This window comes from Agelaius phoeniceus, chromosome 2 (genome assembly GCF_051311805.1).
Source record: "Agelaius phoeniceus isolate bAgePho1 chromosome 2, bAgePho1.hap1, whole genome shotgun sequence".
NCBI classification, from domain to species: Eukaryota; Metazoa; Chordata; class Aves; order Passeriformes; family Icteridae; genus Agelaius; species Agelaius phoeniceus.
This window is the reverse complement of record NC_135266.1, coordinates 40,487,832-40,508,185: the sequence shown is the minus strand read 5'-3', so window position 1 is coordinate 40,508,185 and position 20,354 is coordinate 40,487,832. Positions and strand designations below refer to the sequence as shown.

The following is a 20,354-nucleotide window of genomic DNA, read 5'->3' as shown; positions in this document are numbered from 1 at the left end:
TGGAAGAACATATTCACAAGTTCAGGAAAAACGCTGATAGCAGATGGAATGCAGCATGCAATTTACCTGGCAATTCCCTGCCATCCATGCTACACTCAGATGAAACAGAAAAAGTCACACAAAACTCAGGAAGGCTCTTTCTATGGCAAATACTGCAAATGTGTAATTTGCAGTCCCACCAATAAGAACATTCTCAGTTGGAAACAGGGATGAGAAAAGAAAATGTGTAAGACACAGATAGGAGTGTGCTACACATTATGCAACTTCTCATGTTCACTTTCTTTGGCAAAGCAAGAAATAAGCCTATTTCACAACAGGGAGAACAACAACCACTCTGTAGAGGTATCTCTAAATCAGTACGAATGATACAATCTTAAATTTTGCATTGCAGGGAAAATTACTCTCAAAACACTATTTTTAGGGAGAGAGTTAAGTAGCCTGGATAGGACAGAAATGCTGAGATACTACACAGAAGATATCTCAATCATGAGTAGGTTGCATCAATGAAAAAAGTAACACCAATGTAGAGGTCTGTACTACCACTCAAGGAGCTGGACTAAAAAAGCCTTTCTTTTAGTAACAGTATAAAGTTAAAGGATTCTTGCAGTGAGCACCTCTATTGGACCCATAGTGATTCTGCACAATGCAGTTTTTAAAAGCTTTATTCCACAGAATATGAATTTGGCTAAAGTTGTCAACACAGACATGGCATATCTCATTATACAGTAGCTTAGTTGGGGAACTCTTACACGATGACAAATAAAAACCAAAACAAGTTTAAAATCACAGCAAAGATAAAAAAAATACAGATTAACTTTTGTCCATGTCACATATCTGCATACCATTATCTCTGATGTATCAACTTGTGATGCAATTAATTTCAAATCATCTTAGTAGGAATGTTTTTGGGCAAAACCAGACTTCCTTAAGATCCCAGATGAAAAAATAAAAGAAAACAAATTAAACAAATAGGAGATGTCGAGATTAAAACTGCACTTCTGAATTAACTGTGGTTCTGACATATGTCCTCACAGACAGGACATATATCAGCAGACTGACTATGTGAACAGTACTGAACTAACGATGACTTTTTTCCTAACTGGACAGGACCTTATGACTATCAGAAACTAACAGGGCAGAACATACACACAAAAAGTGGATCAAACCCCCAAGTCTAACAGTCTCTCAAATGGAAGTAGTTCTGTGCCAAGCAAGCTTGAGGATGGGGGAGGAAGGGGAGGTGTGGGAAGGTGCCTGGAGGTGCTCAAGCGCAGGTTGATTGGGGCTCCGAACAACCTGCTAGGGGAAGGTGTCCCTTCCAAACCAAAGGATTCCATGATTCCAAGATTTACTTTAGTTGCATTTAATTTCATGACAGAATAGGGTACCTACATCTATAGATGAGTCAAATGAGCATTCAGGGTGTTCCTAAAGCAAGTGGATGGAAGTATTAATCAAGAAAGAGGAGCAGAGATGTGAACTCCTTTCCATTTGCTCATGAAGTCTAGACTCTACTCTTGAAAGCCCCACCTGTGCAGTTTCTCCACCACAGAAGTCTTCTTCTCATTTCTTAAATCCATATAAAACTTTACAGGGGGGTTTCAGGAGTTTTTTGTATGGGTTTTTTAGGGTGGTTTAGAGGTTTTGTTGGTTGGTTGGTTGGTTTTGTCTGGGTTTTTTTGTTTGTTTGATGCGTTGTGTTGCTCTTTGGAATTTTTTTAGCTCCATACATTTGACTTCTTTCAGCACAAGATACCCTTCTGCTACATTCAAAGGGAACATGTTTTCCACCTGGATGTAAATTGGGGCGATATTTTTGGGTTGGGTAGCACATATCTTTCTGTGCTAGTCCAACACATTTTGTCATGGATGAACAATGGATTATGCATGTAGACTTGACCAACTATCCTGATTTTATCCTCAGGCCTGAAGCCTTTTTTCCTGAAGATAAAATGCTTAATCTTATCTTCCACATGCCAGGGAACTGAGTGCTTGCCAGCCTGTTTCTGATAGTCCTCTCATGCATCTTTCAAAGATGTGTATTTGATGTAGGTACTACTCACTTGGTGAATATGTGCTGCAATTTCCCCTGCTGAGAGCGCAGAGGGATATGAGGAGATGGACATTTGAGCATTCTTCCCAAAGGAATCTAATGAAAGGTCAAAACAAAAGAAGTCTACAGAAGCCATCAGGAGATTTAGCCAAAACTACAAGTCAGCACATCAGCCGCCAGGTTTTTATTCAGCCAGAGCAGTAAGATGAAAGGAGATAAAAGAAGTGCTCTAATTCAAGTGACCCATGAAAAACCCCATGCCACAGTGAGATGCTGTACTCATACATATCTATTTCTTCCTCATTAAGAGGCCTAATGAAGCCTAATGCTCTCCTTGTTGATGAATAAAAGCCACTGGTAATACAGTTACAAGTTGAAGCAAGTTATGAGAGTGTAACAACAGACTAACTCATACAAATTGTCTGCACACCATTACAGAATTGCTGCATAAGCTGTTCGAGCATATTAAAATAAAACAACTTCCACTTACTCAGCACAATTACTTCCTCAGAACTTTCCTTTTATATATTTCTACTAAATCTTTCTATCTCATACAAAGAAGTTGATATTAATTTGCAAATCCAGACAGCAAGAACACACCTTAATATAAGCTGTTCAGTAAATGAAGTCTTTAAGGTTTATTTAAAATACAACACATTAAATTAAGAAGAATATTTTTTTAAAATTATACATATATAGTTTATTTTTAAATCAAAATATCTGCAACTTCTGTGGAGTTATTTCCAGAATGATGTAGCTCACTGCTGTCATTAGTCAATCTTCCCACATGCCCAGACTTTGGTGTATCTTAAAAGATGTTACAGTTTATTAATAAACCAGATGACTCATGAGCAGCACAGGAAAAGCAGACACCAAAAAACTCAGGAACACCTAATGATGATGCTGCTGTCAAATCAACTGGTGACACAGACTAAGACAGTGCAGCTACTAAAATGTAGCAGGTTCTGTTTCCAGCCAACACCTAAATCTACCCTATTAAAAGCTGTGCACGTACTATTTCAAAATGCCCTGCATTTCTTTTCAGAAATTGTGTAAGAGCAATTTAAATAACAGATATTTTCAACACCAGACATAACAAATTTAAAGACTACTTTAATTATCAGGCCCCATCTTGCACAAGCCACAGCCATCACAGTAACTTAAGTAGGTTTACCAAACTACAAGGTTCTAAAGCTTAATGAGAGAAATGCCAGCGCTGGATAGGCCATTAAAAGCAAACTGAGCAGAAAGCATTTCAAGCATGGGAAAAAAAGGAGTTGTTTTCTGCAATTTTCAGACAAATATGTAAAAAGTAAGTGAATGTCCTTCAACGCAGTCTGTCTCACTGCAGAATTTTCTAGCTCTTCCATAGGTGCTGGTAGCCCACTCCCCCCAGCTTCTTCCATCACCAAATACTTCAAGGGGCTTGTTAGCAAGCCTCAAACTTTTAAAATTTTGCTAGTTCTGCTATTACCACATCATTTTTCCTTGCTCATTTTCCACCTTTATCAACCACCCAAAACAACTGTTTAGGACGTAACTTGTACACTGACATTTGACTCTGAGATAATGTTTGCTTATACAGTGATAACAAAAAAAAACCACAAAACAACAACAACAAAAAAACAAAACAAAACAAAAAAACCCAAACAAACAAAAAAAAAACCTGAACAAAAATATAAAAAGAAATAACATGTAATATTGTTGCGCAGATTAATTTTTTTTTAATCACAGGAAAATTGAGAAAAATTAAGTAAAGTAAATAACCATTCAAGCTAGTATTCTGAAACTATATCCTTCTATATCCTTCAACTTACAACAAAATTAAGCACATTAAAATGTTTTCTCAACACTTGCCAAACATAAATATGCCCAAGATGGGCATTTGGGGAAAATATAATTTCATTAATTTTGGTGCAACTTTTAACAGCATCTCAAACTAAATTTATAATCTTTAATTAAAATAAAGATCCTTATACATGTGGACCTAAAGACCCTACAAGACCCCATGTTCTAGCAATACAAAGTGACAGGTTAGAAATATGCCTGAAGCTAAGCTATACCATTTTCATTGCAAGTTTGAATGACATGAGATGGACAGAAATAAACTGTACTCCTGAGAACACATTCTCACATGGGCTTCATTTTATCTTTCCTTCAAGCAATCAAAAGAGCAGGTCCTCTTAAGATAAAACTTAAATTAGATTTAAAAGACTTTAGATTTAACCTCCTGACATCTGGGTTAAAGGCTAAATAAGAAAAACATATGCTAAATCAACTGCCTCTGCCTCCTTACTTTCTTCTCAGAAGAGGTGATTTTTTTCTTCAAGTGGAGCTACTTCCTGAGAGTCTCCTTTTCACTGGAAATGTTCAGGTTTTCAACATCGATTTGATAAGAGGATCAATGTGTTGTTAACTGAAAGGAGTCCCTGAAATTCACTGGTGTTTTGACAGTAGCACTGTATCAGGAGATATTTGATCCAAAGTGGCTAAACAGACGTGATAGGAGGTACAGCCAAACAGGCTAAGCTAAGACATTGCAGCTCAGATACGTTACAGCACAGACAAAGAGGTGAAACCACACACCCACTTGCATCTGTTGCAACAATCACCAAAATAAAAAACAACACAAGCAAGTGACACTCCTTTTGGTATCACTCTTGGTCTTGGCCATACAGGTTCTCTTCAGAGATGAGATTCCTGGAGCCTCCACCTCCATGCACAGCTTCTTGAGGAGAAGTAACACAATTTGTCACCCTGAAAGCCACCACTTTGGAAGGGAAAGAGCTAGACAAGCTAGCTTTCATAGCAAAGCCTACAGACATTATGTAATGAGATAATTGAGTAATTTAAGAGATACAAGTCTTATATACTTCGACAAGTTCCATAAAATCACTTGTCACTGTTGCCAGGATTGCAGTATCTTCCCTCTCCTCCCCATTCTTCAGAGAATCCCACTTCCCAATCTTCAGGGCTAAATCTGTAGCAATTGCTCCCCAGACTCAGACAGCACCTAAGAAAGCAATAGCCAGTGCCAGCTCTGATTATCAAGAGCATGACCTTTAAACAAACTCCTGGTTTTTTCTTGTAAAACCCTGACTTTTGTTTGTCTGGACTACACTGGTCCATTACAATGAGCAGGAAGTCATTCTGACTCCTTGATTCCGCACACTCCTCCATACGAACATTCAGGTATTTTCCCCGGAAAATATCTTATCTTAATCCACTACTTCCAGTTAAACCAAGCTACCGAAGCCATAAAGGAAAATTCAAAAAAAATAATGTCATTATTTAAAAGCATCTAGATATTTTGGAGTTGGAAAAAATTCAACCCCCCCAAGAGACAGATGTAGAACTTCATTTGCAAATGGCAGATTAAGCACATCTTGCCAGTTTGTATCAATTCTGTAGGACAAAATTAAAGAAAAATAATTGCTGGAACAGTACCATGTGAAACAAAGAAAAAATATATACAAAAACATTTCACTGCATACTCCAAGTTACAGTAAGTCATATTACATTAAAAAAAAGAAGTATTTCTTCATTCACTCACCTAACTATATGTAGAATTCCAGGCCAGTAAGGGTGTTAGGTCTTAAATTCAATGGGTTACCAAAGTAATTGAAAGTACTCATTACACAGAATTTAAAAAATTTCTAACAATTTTCTGTATGAGGCTAACTTAAAAATGGCTAACAGTGTAAAAAGGCTTCTAATACCCAGAGGAAGCCATTTTATTTGTAATATCAAACTATATTAAGCAAATGCAATGTTATCATGAAGGGTAATATACATACTATAAGTTGTTTAAAGCATCTGAAGACAGCTCAGATTATTCTGTGTTCTTTCCTAGAAGCTTGTGTGTGTATCCATGAATAGAAATATACATGTGTGCATACATATGTGTATGTAGGCAGATTCACACATATGTGCAACCACACACCTGTTTTTTCCCTTAAATTTCAGTTCAGCAAAGAGCTGAACTGAAATTTAAGGGAACAGCACAAAGAGCAACAAAAGCTTTGTGAAATTTCTAAAGACTTTCCATAGCTGCAGTTGCACAGCATGGGTATGCCAGCAAGATAACAAGCTCAAAATCTGTCCAGCTATTTCAGTGCACCACGCCCCTCTCATCCCAACTACCAAGCCAGTGACAAAGCAATTAGCAAGTAAACTCAAATTGGTTTGAATTGAATTAATATTAAAATCCCTCACTAGCCCAATTGTGAAGCAAGTTATGCACACTAGTTAGCTCTTGCAATTCCACCCCCTGAAGTCTAAATGTAATACACCTGACGCAGAAACACGTCACGAACCTGAGGGGTACAAAGACCACAGTCTCACTTTAAAGCCTGGTTTCTTTACATCAGGAAACACCTAGAAAGCCTTTCAGAGCAAAGCAGGTTCAGGAAACAGTTATTGCTACCTTTAACCATTTTTTTTTCCTTCTAGAATGCTCCTGTATCCCTTTCAGGAAGCTAAACAGAAATAGAACAGTTAAACCATTTCAGAGAAAAAAAATACACTCAAATCCATAAGAAAAAAATAAACCTTAAATGCTGGGTTACTGTTTCCTCAACAATGCCTTCCTTAGTTTTTTCAAACAACATAACCATCAGTTGTTCCTCAGTCCAAGTGCCAAATACATTCCAAGAGTATGTTTAGAAAGATCTAAGAGCAGACAATCTTCTACAACAATGACAGAGTGGAAACTCTTCAGAGCTATCAATACAAATCTAAATGATACAAGGAATATGAATCTTAAGCTTTAACATTACAGCTGCATGCACACATACATAACATGCCACATACATGCACTAACATCCTACAATTTCAGGACAAGATACATATCCATGTCTGTACATGCAGATGCTAAATAAACATGCTATTCTGGTTTTAGTTTAGCGTTCAATTAGCAGATAAAATTATTAATGAAACAAGTTTTTATTTACCAGGAATGAATGAATCAATATTTCTGAATCTTCATCTGGCAAGCTGAATGCTGTGTATTCAAGGGCATTGTTTTCCCCTTGCTGTTTGCATATATAACCACAGTTTCTCTCAAAAACTGTACGAATGCCTTTAAACAGAATCACACTTGTCGTGCAACCCATTCCCAATCTGTTGAATTTTGCATTTCTAGCAGCCCTGATTGCAATTGCAGAATGTCTTCTTCCGTTGCTCGACTCGAGTAATTTTCCTGTGCTTTGCAGAAATATTTCTTTGTACAATCCTCATTATGTCCCACATTTAGTACGTTCCTCGACTAGAAACCATCAGCTACTGAAATGTAATCCTATTTGCTTAAGCCAAATACTGCCAAAAATCCAGCGGCTGAAGACAAAAAATCAGAGGGCGATGAAAAGCAAAGGATACCTCAGCTGTAGAAGACAGGAGGCTTTCAGCATGTGCTGCACTCCACCAGAGATGAAAAGATATTCCAAGGGGTTATGGAAAGAGCTCCTGTATTCAGAGATCCTCAGAACATAATCAAAGATGAAAGGAAACTGCAAAGATACTGCTGCAGTTTCTGCTGCCAGCCACAAAGAATCCTCATCTGCTGCAAGAAAGCAGTCTCCCAGAATGCTTAGCACAGAGTTCGTACTGGCAAACACTTCTTTACTTGACCTACATGTGCTTTTTAATGTCTGAAACAAAAAGCTTCAATATAAAACACTGAAAATATGAGGGGGAAATTCTTAAATCACTGCTGCTATGCAAAGAAAACAGCATGCTATATATACTTCTTTCAATCAAACCTGTACATCAGAGCATGCTATTATCAGTTCAGGCAAACCACAAGGGAACTGAAGACTGTCTTCACTTTTCCCTTTCTTTCTTACATGCAAAGTGATCTGTCAGTTCCCACCTGCCAAAAGCCGAATTTACTAGTCCTTGATTGTAAATAATCAATATCACAAAAGGAAAAAAAAAAAAAAAGAAAGAAAAAGACTATCTAGTTCAGATCAACATCCACCTCTAAAACCAAAATATAGAATGAAATTTAAAATACATACATTTCTTGGTTTTATAGTGACTCACATCTGTGCTGACTGAATTTATCACTACAGGACACTAGTTCACATACTGCAACAGTATCTGTTGTACAAGCACATAAATATCTTTAACTGACACTGAGAAGAAATGTTAAATTTTTAAAACTACTTTAAAGGCAAGCAATTTGCAAAAAATAACTGTCCCAGTCCACATCACAAGAGTGCTGTATCACCCTGTCAGAGAGTGCTGGTGAGTTTTATATTTCTGCTAAACTGAAAGCACTTATTTACTTACCAAACTGTAAAACTGGATGCAAAAGTGAACTTACAGAAACAATTGTTGCAGTGGAGTTAAAGCAAACTAAATTAAAAGCATGAAGGGAGGGAATAAACAGATTCAAGATGTCAGCTACAGATTTGTGCCCATAAAATTTTCTTCTCAAGGAAATATTTGCAAGCTATAATGATACTTCACAAGAAATATTTCAGACTTAATAGCATTTTTCCCTAACATCTGCCTAGCTAATACATGTCAATATGCTTCTCATTACATTTCTAACCTAGATAAAACACAGTAACATGTAGACACATCAATTAAAAAAACCCCAAAACCCCAACAATACTTGACAGTGATCCAAGTAGTTCCTGTCAGTCCCATATTCAGAAAGGCAGAAGCTAGACCACTTCTCGTACTAGGAGAAATACCAATTGTTTTAAGGCAGTTCTGCTAATAATGAACAGCTTTATCATAAGGGAGAACAAAGAAGGTCATGGTGAAGAATTTGGCATAAATTCTGCTATGAAGGACAGAGATACTTCATACATAACCATGAATCTTGCACAGCAACATCTCCCTACCTATCCTACCCTCTTTGAAAAGAAGAAGTAGGTCAGTGAGGGAAATGCAGTGCTCCATTCACTAAGGCTGGATAACGACATCCTTACAAACATGCAAGGGAAAACAGTCATGGGAATTACCACAGAAGGCATTCCCCAAAAATATATTCAAGTTAACTGTTTCTAGTGCAGAAGCCCACTTTGCTCCCATCTGAAATGTAGGATTACAGAGACCTGACAAAGTTCAGGTTACAAACACAGCATCAAAAGTTAAGAGATCATTAAAAAGAAGCACTGATTAGAGGGTTTTCCATGCAATTTCAAAGACTTTATAAGAGCAAATGCCTCTAGCAAAAAGGAAAAAAAAAAAAGAAAAAGTAGCTTACACCTTAAGAGTATGAGAAAAACAGGTCAGTTAACAACAAGTTATCATGCGTAGACAGTTCTTCCACATGTCTAGAAAATTACCTTATTTGTAAAATACTAGCTAGGTTATGGAGAAACAGGAAGACAAAAAAAATTTAATTTGAAAATAAAAACACCATAATCTAACTCAGGTTGGAAATGACCCTGGGAGGTGTTCTAATTCAAAACCAATTAAGAGAAAAATTATTCCAACTATATCTTGAATAAATTTAGCATCAGGTTTCTACAGTATTTTAGAAACAGCAACTGAAACTGACATGGATCAACACAATGGTAACACCACCATGAAAAGCATCCTCATCACAGTCTAGAACTTCCTCATGAGGGGAAGAGAAGGGGCAGACACTGATCTCTTCTCTGGACAGTGACAGGACTGAGGGAATGGCCTGGAGTTGTGTCAGGGGAGGTTTAGGTTGGATATTGGAAAAAGGTTCTTCTCCCAGAGGGTGGTTGGGCCCTGGAACAGGCTCCTCAGGGCAGTGGTCACAGCACCAGCCTGACAGAGCTCAAGAGGCGTTTGGAGAATGCTCTCAGGCACATGGTGTGACTCTTGGGAATGGTCCAGTGCAGGGCCAGGAGTTGGACTTTATGATCCTTGTGGGTCCCATTCAACTCAGATTCTGTGATTCCAAATAGAGCTTGAAAGGGAAATAATTATGGGGACATGTTGGGGTAGGAAGAAACCACAGGGAGCAGGAGAAATCTGAATAGTATACAATGCAAAGAAGTCTGCCAACAAGCAGACTTTTTATTAATTTGGTGCAAAGTGGAAGTTTCCAGCTTCATTAAGGAGATTCCTTGAATTGTAATCAGCAACCATACTGCACAAGCAGTGATCATCCAGGCAGCAATGTGACACAATGCAATATTATTCACTTCACTTTCACATCTCAAAGTGAAATGGTGTCATGGCTTAGTAAAGGTATTCCCCAATTTAGTGTCCCCACTGAAACATTCCAAACCACTGCCATTGAAACACTCCTCATTCATTTCCCCCTGCTCTTCCACAATGTGGGTGGCTGGAGAACTAGAGGCATAAAGATCACAGGCTGAGATAGGAACAATTTACTGGAAACAGCAATTAAATAAGAAAACACAGTAACAGCAGCAATACTAATAAGAGTGTACAAGAATGAGGTGAATGGTTCACACAATTGCTCACCACATGCCCCTGGTAACACCAGAACCACCATCACACTATCCCCACTGCAAGAGATCCCTTTCCCTGTCCCCAGAAAATGACATAAGGTGGTAGAGAGTAACCTCTGGGAAAAAGCCATGCCCCTCCTGGTTACTGCAAATATTAATCCTGTCCTGGCCAAAACCAGGACAAATGGGAGGCTAGAAAAATTCTTACAAAGGTCTGACAGCACTTTGCCCACTGAAGAGAGCTAAAAGACGGCCAAGGTAGGTAAAAGTCTTAATCCAATGGTAAAAATAAAAAAGCAGAACAAATCAATATATGAACAAGTCCAGACTGTACATATGAGCAGCAAACTACCCATTGCAAACTGCCTTTAGCTGAGCCTGGGTTATGGAAAGGTCTTTTTCCATAAGGCAGGGAGTGAAGGGGAGGAATGTAAGGCTACAGGGAGGAGACAACACTAATGCCTGCCTTCTCTTGGTTTATGCAAAAGGGCATCAACCAGAAAGCATGCAGACTTACAAGCTATTTGTGTTAGTACACATTGCCAACATTACACCCCTAAGCCAAACCACTCATTTATATGGGGAACAACAAGCTCCTCCCTGCTACAGACTATATTCAATCTGCACTGACTGCACCAGGAGGACAAAAAATTATTTAGGTGTGTTAGCTCCAGATTGTTCAGAATCATGCATTTTTGAGACATGTTCTTTTGGAAAATTAATAAAGTAGTTCTAGTTTCCTTCCAAAAAACAGAATTGTTTTAAGGACCAAACCACTCCTCTGATTAGAGTAAATTACTAATAATCACTTTGCACTTGGGAAATGGAGGATTTCAAATCAACACGTTAAGTAATCCTTTGCCAACCAAATGAGTTCCAAGAAAGCATAATGACACAGGTACAAATTAAATGTGTGTTAGCAATCAGACAGTTCTAAACAATGTTTACAAGTTTCCATTTGACAATGCTTAATGCATACAAAGGTTAGGGAATCAACCTGGGTTGATATAAAATCTTCAGCTCATGCTATAAAATTCTCAGTATCAAAATGAGAACTTAGAGACTCCTAGACAGAAATTGAACAGTTAAGAGGGTAGAGGTCAAACTAGGGAGATCTTCCAATTGAATGGGTTTCTACAAAACATGCTTCTGTCTTCAGAAAAGCCTCAACTAAAGGAAAACACTTCATAGAGACACAGCCCCCTACCTGCAAGAGAGCATACTTCAGGGATGATTCAAGCACCTAAGTCCTAGCATAAGAGCCACAAAAACATCCTTAACTCTTGAAACATTAGCAGCAGGTACTTGTATTTTTACCTACAAAATTGTCCATGACGTTAAAATGCCCAAAGTAACGCCATCTTCACATGACTGAACGTTGGGTTCCTCAGAGATCTTACACATCCTGACTGAATTCCACTTTTCACAAAACATGACAGCATTTGTAGGTGGAGGAGCACTACCTCTCATCTGGCAGCTGCCTGTACATTGGCTCAGAACATTAGAGATGGGGCCCTAAAGCTTCCTCAGTCCAGAGGTGAAAATCAATATCACTTGGCATTTTTGGAGTGCCTTAACAAGCCAATGACAGTATTTCAAAGGCAACACATTCGTTTCTGCCTGAAAAAGCTGCGCTGCAGAAAAGACTTGAAGCTCCAATAGCCCTGCAAGAGTAAAAAGAAGTGTATATCAAACACTTCATACTTAATAGGAGTGCTCATAGAGGACCAGAAAGTTCAGACGCTGATTCCTTTTGCAAATACTGTTTCTGCAATGACTGCTGCATGCAGATTTCGTAGAAGAGTTTTACCAGGTAATTATCTTCAAGAAGTAAGGTTTCTTCAGAAAGAAGAAACTATGCTGAAAGTTTCTTCGTGGCCACAACAGTGACTTTTACGATGTCTTAAAATTCTTAAGCACTTGATTTGTCAAAACTAGTGCAGAGGACGTGTTTGAATATGGATTTTCCTTAGTTATCCTCATAGTTGCTCTCCAAAATGGTAAGGAGAATATGGAAAACTGCAAGCTGGTCAGATTCACCCCAACCTCCAGGAAAATTATGATGCAAACCCTCCTGGAAGCAATTTCTTGATGTATAGACAGTAAGAGATGTATATCACTTCCAAGCAGACCACATGGATTTACTCAGAACAAATTATGCCTGATCAGCCTGTTTGTCTTCTGTGATGTGATGGTTGGCTCTGTGGACTAGGAGATAGCATTGGACACTGAATACTGTTAGTGAAAGAATGCTTTGGGCAGTCTCCCATAGCATCCTTGTAGCCCAATTAGCTAGATGTGGTCTGGATGAGTGGATAAGGATAGATGAGGGGATAAGGATGACATCCTGCTGAACAGGGAGTTGAACATGCTGAGAAGGCTCCTCAGGACAAGAAAGACATTGATATATTGGACTGAGTCTAATGGAGAGCCATTGTAGTGTTTCACATATGAGAAAAATCTAAGGGATCTTGCATAGTTCAGCCTTAAGTGAAGGCTAAAAGGAAATCTTATTGCTGTTGCAAAACCTAATGGGAAGCTAGAGAGAAGAGCCAGACTCTTCTTGAAGATACAGTCACAAAACAAGAGGAAACAGAAACAGAATATTCCATTTGCATAAAAGGATTTATTTACTTTCTTTTTAACCACGAAGCTACTGGGGTTAAAGTATTTCCATCTTTGTGGATATTAAAACCAGGTTGTCACAGTCTCTGAGCAACCTGCTCTAACCGGATCTGTTTTGAGCAGGGGATTGCACTAGGTGACTTCTAGAGATCTCCATTTCAGGAAGTGTATTTTCATGATTCTGTGGTGGTAAACTGGATAGCCACACACTAACCACTGAAACAGAAAGACAAAAGCTCCAAAAGAATTTCATCCTTCAGAAGAAAGCCAGTGTAGTTACTCTGGGAGTAGTCTCGAGGACAGTATGGTTAAATTCCTAGTAATTTTGACTGAGCATCTATGCACTCAGCAAGACCCTAGGAAGAGATTTTCATCCAACAGAAACAAAAAGCTACCATGACATTAGAGATACTGAGTATAGCACCAGGCTGAAGACCAGAGGCAGTTTATCATTCATACAAGATGCCACAAATGTCAAGGATCAAAAGTAAAAGGAAATGCTTATGAAAATTGGAGGAAGATTTAGTCTGTCCTACCTGTACAAGGTATTTTTTGGGTCTATTATGCCTTTTATATATTTAGAGAAGTGAGGAGGCATAAATGAAGCAATCTCAGAAATGCTATTTCAAACCTTACATACACATATGACCGGTATTATATAGGCACTGATGGAGAGATGCACACAGATTTATAGCCCTGCTAGCTGCAAAATGCTAAATATCTTAAATATGAAACCTAAAACTATTAGCTGAGAGCTGCAGAAAGCTCAATCTTCTCACAGGTCCATTCTTACATGAGTAATACACATTGATCCACAGATGAGCAATGGGATCTGCCAGTTCTGTGCCTTAAGTTCAAACTTAACTCAAACATACCCTGAGGATAGACATACCAAGAACAACCCAAAGAACTTTGGGAAGTTGACCAAGCCAATCTAAACTGAATAAATGAGTATTTATTGCTAAGCATGGGACACAAAACACCTCCCCCTTTTAACTCTGCAAGCCATAACACAGAATTTCTGATATTGAAATATGCTCAGTGGACTCCATCTAGTGGTCACGTAACTTTCAGCTTTCCAAACTTAAAGTGATTATTCTGGGATTTTAAGTAGCTGATGCAATAACCATAACAGAATATTATTTCCATCAGAGAGCTACAAACCAAGACAGCAATTACAGGATATTATTTTATTATGAAACCATGATGGAATAAATAATGGTCAACAATACAGCAGACTAGGGGGAAAAAAAAATCCAGTTTTTTATCAAGCTTACTGTATTCAGGTAAGAACAGCAGAAACTTCAGGCTCAGACATCATTTTTTTACTTTTAATTTGTCTAAGAAGGTCATTCAGGTTCAGGTCTTTCTCCTTTCCTTTGTTCCAAGCTCTGCCAGGAACAAGTTCCAACTTCCCCGACAGGAGATGAATTGCTGCCAAAATATTATGCTGGGTGTATTGTCCCTTGAACTTTATCAGCAAGACTGCATACAGCAGGATTAGTTGATTTTTCTTTCCTAATAGGAACCTCATATTTAATGTGAGGAAATCTTACTGGATCATGCTGTATGCTCTGGCTGGGAAGAAGTTAATATAACAACCATATTAAGCCATATGCAATACCAGGCAAATAACTCCAAAGTGATAACAAGCCTGGCAAGCAAGAATCCCAGGATAATTTCTGAAGGAAACTAGAATAGCATCCTTCAAATAATTATGATGTGTGTCATCTATTCATTAACCTGAATGCTCTTTTTAAACTCACTGACGTTTGAGGACCAACACAGATTTAAAATCCCTTTTGGACTAGCAAACAGTGAGAGTGTGGCCTCCTTGAACATCCCTTAAAGACAAACATACTACTACAATTTTCATGTAAACCATCTATCAGATCAGATAACATGACATTGCACTTATAAGTGCCAGTGCAAGTGGGTGCAGATATACCTAGCAGAAAGACATCTCAAATGCCACTTGACAACATCACTGTACTGGGAAAAATGAGACATGGGCTAGGTGAGATTACTTTCTATCTTATTTTCACAAAGTTTCAGTTCTGTATCATTCTATTGCCTGGTATCCCTTACCAACATGGCTACAAACAAGCCCAGAAAGGCATGAAGTGAAGGGCAAGCAGATTCTCTGTCAGAATCAGCACCCTGGCAAAGGACAGGACTCCTCTGAAACCAAGGATATAAAGACCATTATGCAACACTAAAGACCACAGTGTGAAATAGTATTGTCAATGTGATCAAACTGGAAAAATGGATGACAACCGTTCCATCGCCTTAAAACTCAAGCCTCTTTTCTGTACATTGATACTGACAGCATTTCCATTTGACTTTTGATTTCTTGACAAACCTGTTAAAATGAAAACAAGAACTATCTTATTGACATTCACCTCTCCATGGAACACACCCAGCTCTTTCTGTGGAGCATCTACCTTCTCATTCATGTATGGTTCAGCACTCCTTCCAGCCCATGAAGGGCAGCTGTGCGTTGGGTAACCAGTAAGGTAGCAAGATCATATATCTCCATATCAAAACTAAAGCATCCAAAGGCAGTGGGAGCTCTGGATTTGGAGGCTGAAACCAATTTTTATGTCTGCAAACTCAGTCACATTGAATTCCAGGCTCCTGAAATTAACTACTTTACAATTTGGGTGTTATAACAAGTGAAATGTACTACATCCTGCACTGATGTAACCCGATCTTTAAATGCTTTCTCTACTTCAAATTATGCAAGCTTTATCTATTCTGATTTAAATTCTCCCACTCTTTGTTGGGAGAATAATTTTATAGTAGTCAAAATATAAGCTCCTGTCTTATCTCTGAATTCAACAAGCAACTCCTCCCCACCCACAGAGTACCTGGAAGTACTAAAAACAGTTTCATCTATGCCTCAAATTTCCAAACCCAGATCAGTATCTGTCAACGTGCCATTTCTTCTTAAGTCAATAGCTCCACCTGAGTATCAAAAAACACACAGAAGAACACAAAGCAGCAGCTAAGGATTATTTATTTACACTGATGGATCTATATTACAGGCTTCTCTGAACCCTAGCAGCTATGGATCAGCATTACTCCTTCTCAGGTTTGTTGTGACTACATTTATGTGTTCATCTCCCTTGTTTTTTTTCATTTTGGGTGGTTTGGCATTGTTTCTCTTGTCATATTTGGGTTTGGGGAAAAGTTGTGTTTTAAAGCATATTTAGCTAGCTTAGCTAATTTTATGTGAGGTCACTTGATATTTCCACTGCATATGCTGAAAAATGTATGAGTGCTGAAAAAAATATGTTTCTTAGCAGAAGAAACTTCAGAAGCGACTATTTAATTTTGACTTGTAAGGACTAACACTGTTCATTCTTCCCTGAAAATTTTAAACAAGTTTAGAAGAGTTAGGTATCATTTTGAAAAGTGACTACTTTTGTAGAGTCAGTGTCCTACATTTTTTTTTCCAGTATTCTTTCCTAGAATTGTTACTAGAAGAAATTTTCTATGAGTACTATAAATACAATTAGGAAAAAAAAAGCCAGTCTAAATCATGTTTCCTTCACTTGCTCAGAATTATAAAGTTGACACTTTCTTTCTGAACTATTGTTACTGAGAATGTTGCACAAAACAAGGTCTGCTTTGCATTTAACCTTTCCATAAAAATACTGTGAATCTGATTTTTTAGGCAATGTGCAGCCTCAGCTGACTTACCTTTTCCTCCTCCCAGTCTCCAGATTGAAAAATGATCATGAACTTTCATGTTCTTTTTTGTTGTTGTTGTTTTGACACAGTTGCAGGGGTTGAATTACAAATGTTGTTCTAAAGCCACCTGGTATTCTTTTCATCAGCTACTGAGCTGAAGAAAATTTCAAGCTGGTTCTCTAGTGGAATGGTCCTTTTTATTCAGAGAAGATCCCAACCCAAAACTTGGCCTGGACCCAGAGGTTTAAAACCAGAATTGCAGAAAAAGCCTCCATTAACATTGACACCAACAAGTACTCCAGTCTGAAAGAGCCTGCAATGTGCTTGAGCCATGGATGTAGTGGAGAGAGCACAGCAATGGGCCATAAAGATGATTAAGGAACTGGAGCACCCCTCCCATGAGAACAATCAGAGAGCTGGCACTGTTCAGCCTGGAGAAGGCTCAGGAGGATCCCATCAGTGTGTATAAATACCTGCAGGGAGGGTGCAAAGAGGACAGAGCCAGGCTCTGCTCAGGGATGCCCAGTGACAGGGCTGGAGGCAGCAGGCACAACCTGAAACACAAGAGCTGCCTCTGAACATCAGGGAGCACTTTTTCACTGTAAGCACTGGCACAGGTTGCCCAGAGAGGTTGTGGAGTCTCCATCCTTGGAGATACTCAAAAGCTCCCTGGACACAGCCTTGGCAACTGGCTCTAAGTGACGCCGCTTGAGGCAGAGAGTTGGACCAAATGACCTCCAAAGGTCCCTTCCAGGCTCAGGCAGCCTGGAACTGTGTGACAGAACCATGGCACTCCTTTGCATCCCATCCCCTTGGAGATATCTTACCTGATGCCCTTTTTTTTTTTTTTTTTTTTAATTCTGGATATTCATCACCAGGCCCAAGGTAACACTGCCTAGTCACAGAATGCAATGGTTAGCTTCACCAGCCTGAGGTGCCAGATCCAGACTTCTTAACAAAGGCTTTTGGTTTCTTATTCTTCATTTTTCCCCTCACCTGAACTGCCAGGAATCTCTGGACACAGCAGGAGAATGCAGAAGACAGAGCCTGGATTCCCCATTCCTCCTTTTATACCTGATTCATTGGGCACAGATGAGGAGATGACAAACTGCTGTAACAGATGCAGCCTTACACTAAAAGAGAATCCCATTCCTCACTCTTTGCAGTCAGATTAAGACTTTTTATTTTCTTAATGTAACTGCACCAAAGCTGCTATTTCTCCCAAATGGTCACAGTGGGAGTGCAAGTAGAAGACAACACCAGCAACAGATGGTGAATTTCTCTGACCAAACCTTTGTGGTCCACAAGAATTTTCTTCATAAAACCTCATTTAGAGCTTCTGATTACTTTCTGAAGAGCTTCAAACAACCTAGAGCACTTTTTTTTTCCGGATTCCATTCCACCAATGAAATTCTAGCGCTTGCTTAATACAAGAAATCTAGTCCATAATGTTAAAAGGTTAAAAGGTTTCAATGTGTGTTAATTTATTGCATTTTTAGTGCCAGAAGAAATCTCTATTTTGAGATAATAGCTGTTTCATTATCACAAAAAGAACTACTTACAATAAAATAAAATTTTAAAAAACAAAACCCATAACTTTCTCAAGATGCAATACCTACCACTACCTCACAGATTATTAAATTTAAGAGACCAAAGACACCAGTGCCTCTGGACTAAGACAGAACATGAGTCACCTTTCACAAAGCAATCAATCAATCAATCAATCTCTCTATCCATCTCTCTACCTTCTAAATTAAGGTCTTGAATAAGCTACATGACCAAAATTATTGGAGTATCTTCTTGTCTTTAGAAATAAGTTATTTCAAAAATACTTCAATGAGAAAAGTGTTGTGTCATTCATGGACTACTTCTGCAACTTTTCTGCCTTGCATAATTAATGCTCTCCATAGACACAGACAGTCTAAGGAGGGGCAAGGACAAATGGATTTGTCTTTACTCTTGTAAAGATTATGGAGTACCCAAGCCCAATGAAGTACTGGAGAGTGTTCAATTTCAAAATAAAAAATAAACACTAGCTAAGGAAAGAAGTTTTACATATGTGTTCTTTTAATACATATTATTTTTTAAAGTCATTGCATTAGTAAGTTCTTCAGCCGCCATCAGAAACTTCAGGTCTAAATGAGAGCTCCCTGAACACCAGCACAGAAGATGCTATTGTACTTTTTATTTCTATAAAGAACCAGTGGTATCAAACCAGCTCTAACAATTACAAAAATTCTTAAATAGAGCAATATTGACTGTACATTTCTCAGGAGGCCACAATCAAGCTGCTTGCCATCTTGAAAACTGACCTCCCCTTGTTTGCTTCAACAACTTTTGAATAACCTCTCATTATTTTTAGAGCAGACCCATATGAATTTGGCAGAATCTCCAAGTTACCTAAAAAATACAAATATCTGGCAGAAATTACAAACTCACAAATTGTTGATCTTGCATACACATTTATATCTCTGATGGTCATCTAATCTCAGGTACACAGTACTCACAAGAGTGCCCAATGACCACACAGGCTTAAAAATTACTTGAACATTCACACCCATGCAACAGAAAAGACAGTTTACACTAAGGGTCTAGTTTTCAAGATGAGTGGTTACAGACCTTTTTGAAGAATTTGCATTGAAGCATAATGTAGCATAACCAATGACTTGAAGTGAGATACATGCTTTCAAGTTTATTGCACAAGATCTTAAAAAAAATAATAATCACAGAGTTGTGAAAGCCCCAAGTTTAAATGTAGGTGTAATGAGTTCTACTTCCATTGAGATAGAAACATCCTGATTGAGGATTAAAGGGCATGAGTAGGAGGAAGAGAGGAAAGATAAGGTATGCTGTGGTATCCCATATTGAGTAAGATGGAAAACCCAAACCAGCATCAGGTGTATCTGACATTTGCTGCATTAGAAACAACTACTTATATAAAGCACTTATTCTTCTATCTTCAACATAATTATCCTTGTCTAGCAGGAAAGAAAAAAATTCCAGAAAATAATAAAGAAAATGCACCTTACAAGAATGATCTAATGTTGTTGAAAGTTTAAACATCTACCTGTTCACATAGAAACTCAACTGTCCTGTATTTTGTCTCTCAAATTGCCTTCCTGAGCAAGAACTTTAAGATTCAAATAAGTTTAACAGTATTTCTTAACAGAAATTTTAGTCCAGCCTCTGAATCTTTACAACCACAGAAATGTCCATCACACCCAGTGAATCCCTTTTGCAGTATCAGACTTTCCAGAAATGTGTTCTAACTACTATCTTCTATCCAATCAAAAAGATTTATATATTGCACTTTGCAAAAATAAAATTAGCACTTTATTAAAAATACCTTATTCTCTGAGAATTTTTATTTCCTTTACAAAAGGTAAGCAGTATGTACCATAAACTAAAATAACTTAGGGTCAAGTATTAGGCTTTTTCCCCCAGGTAAACTAAGTTCAGCAGTTCAGAGTGACTGAATGAGCATTACCATTTTTAGCACGTTCCTACAAGATGAAATATGTTATGGTGATGTTCATTGCCAGCAACGATTTTTCCTTTAAAATCTTGAGTGT

The 20,354-nt window shown here is 38.2% G+C and overlaps 1 protein-coding gene across 12 annotated transcripts in view; it reads right to left on the bottom strand.

Annotated features, from left to right (window-relative positions):
• Positions 1–20,354, bottom strand: part of DOCK9 (dedicator of cytokinesis 9) — a 113,961-nt gene that overhangs the window by 88,487 nt on the left and 5,120 nt on the right. For 4 of the 12 annotated variants that reach the window (XM_077173529.1, XM_077173531.1, XM_077173544.1 and 1 more), the window contains exon 1: positions 7,006–7,640. The exons of 4 other annotated variants lie outside the window; for them this stretch is intronic. In XM_077173529.1, the coding sequence (XP_077029644.1) occupies positions 7,006–7,167 (162 nt within the window). In that variant the 5' untranslated portion in view covers positions 7,168–7,640. Of the gene's footprint in view, positions 1–7,005; positions 7,644–20,354 lie in introns of those variants that run through there. 4 more of the 12 variants (XM_077173527.1, XM_077173530.1, XM_077173542.1 and 1 more) reach the window with 3 other exon arrangements.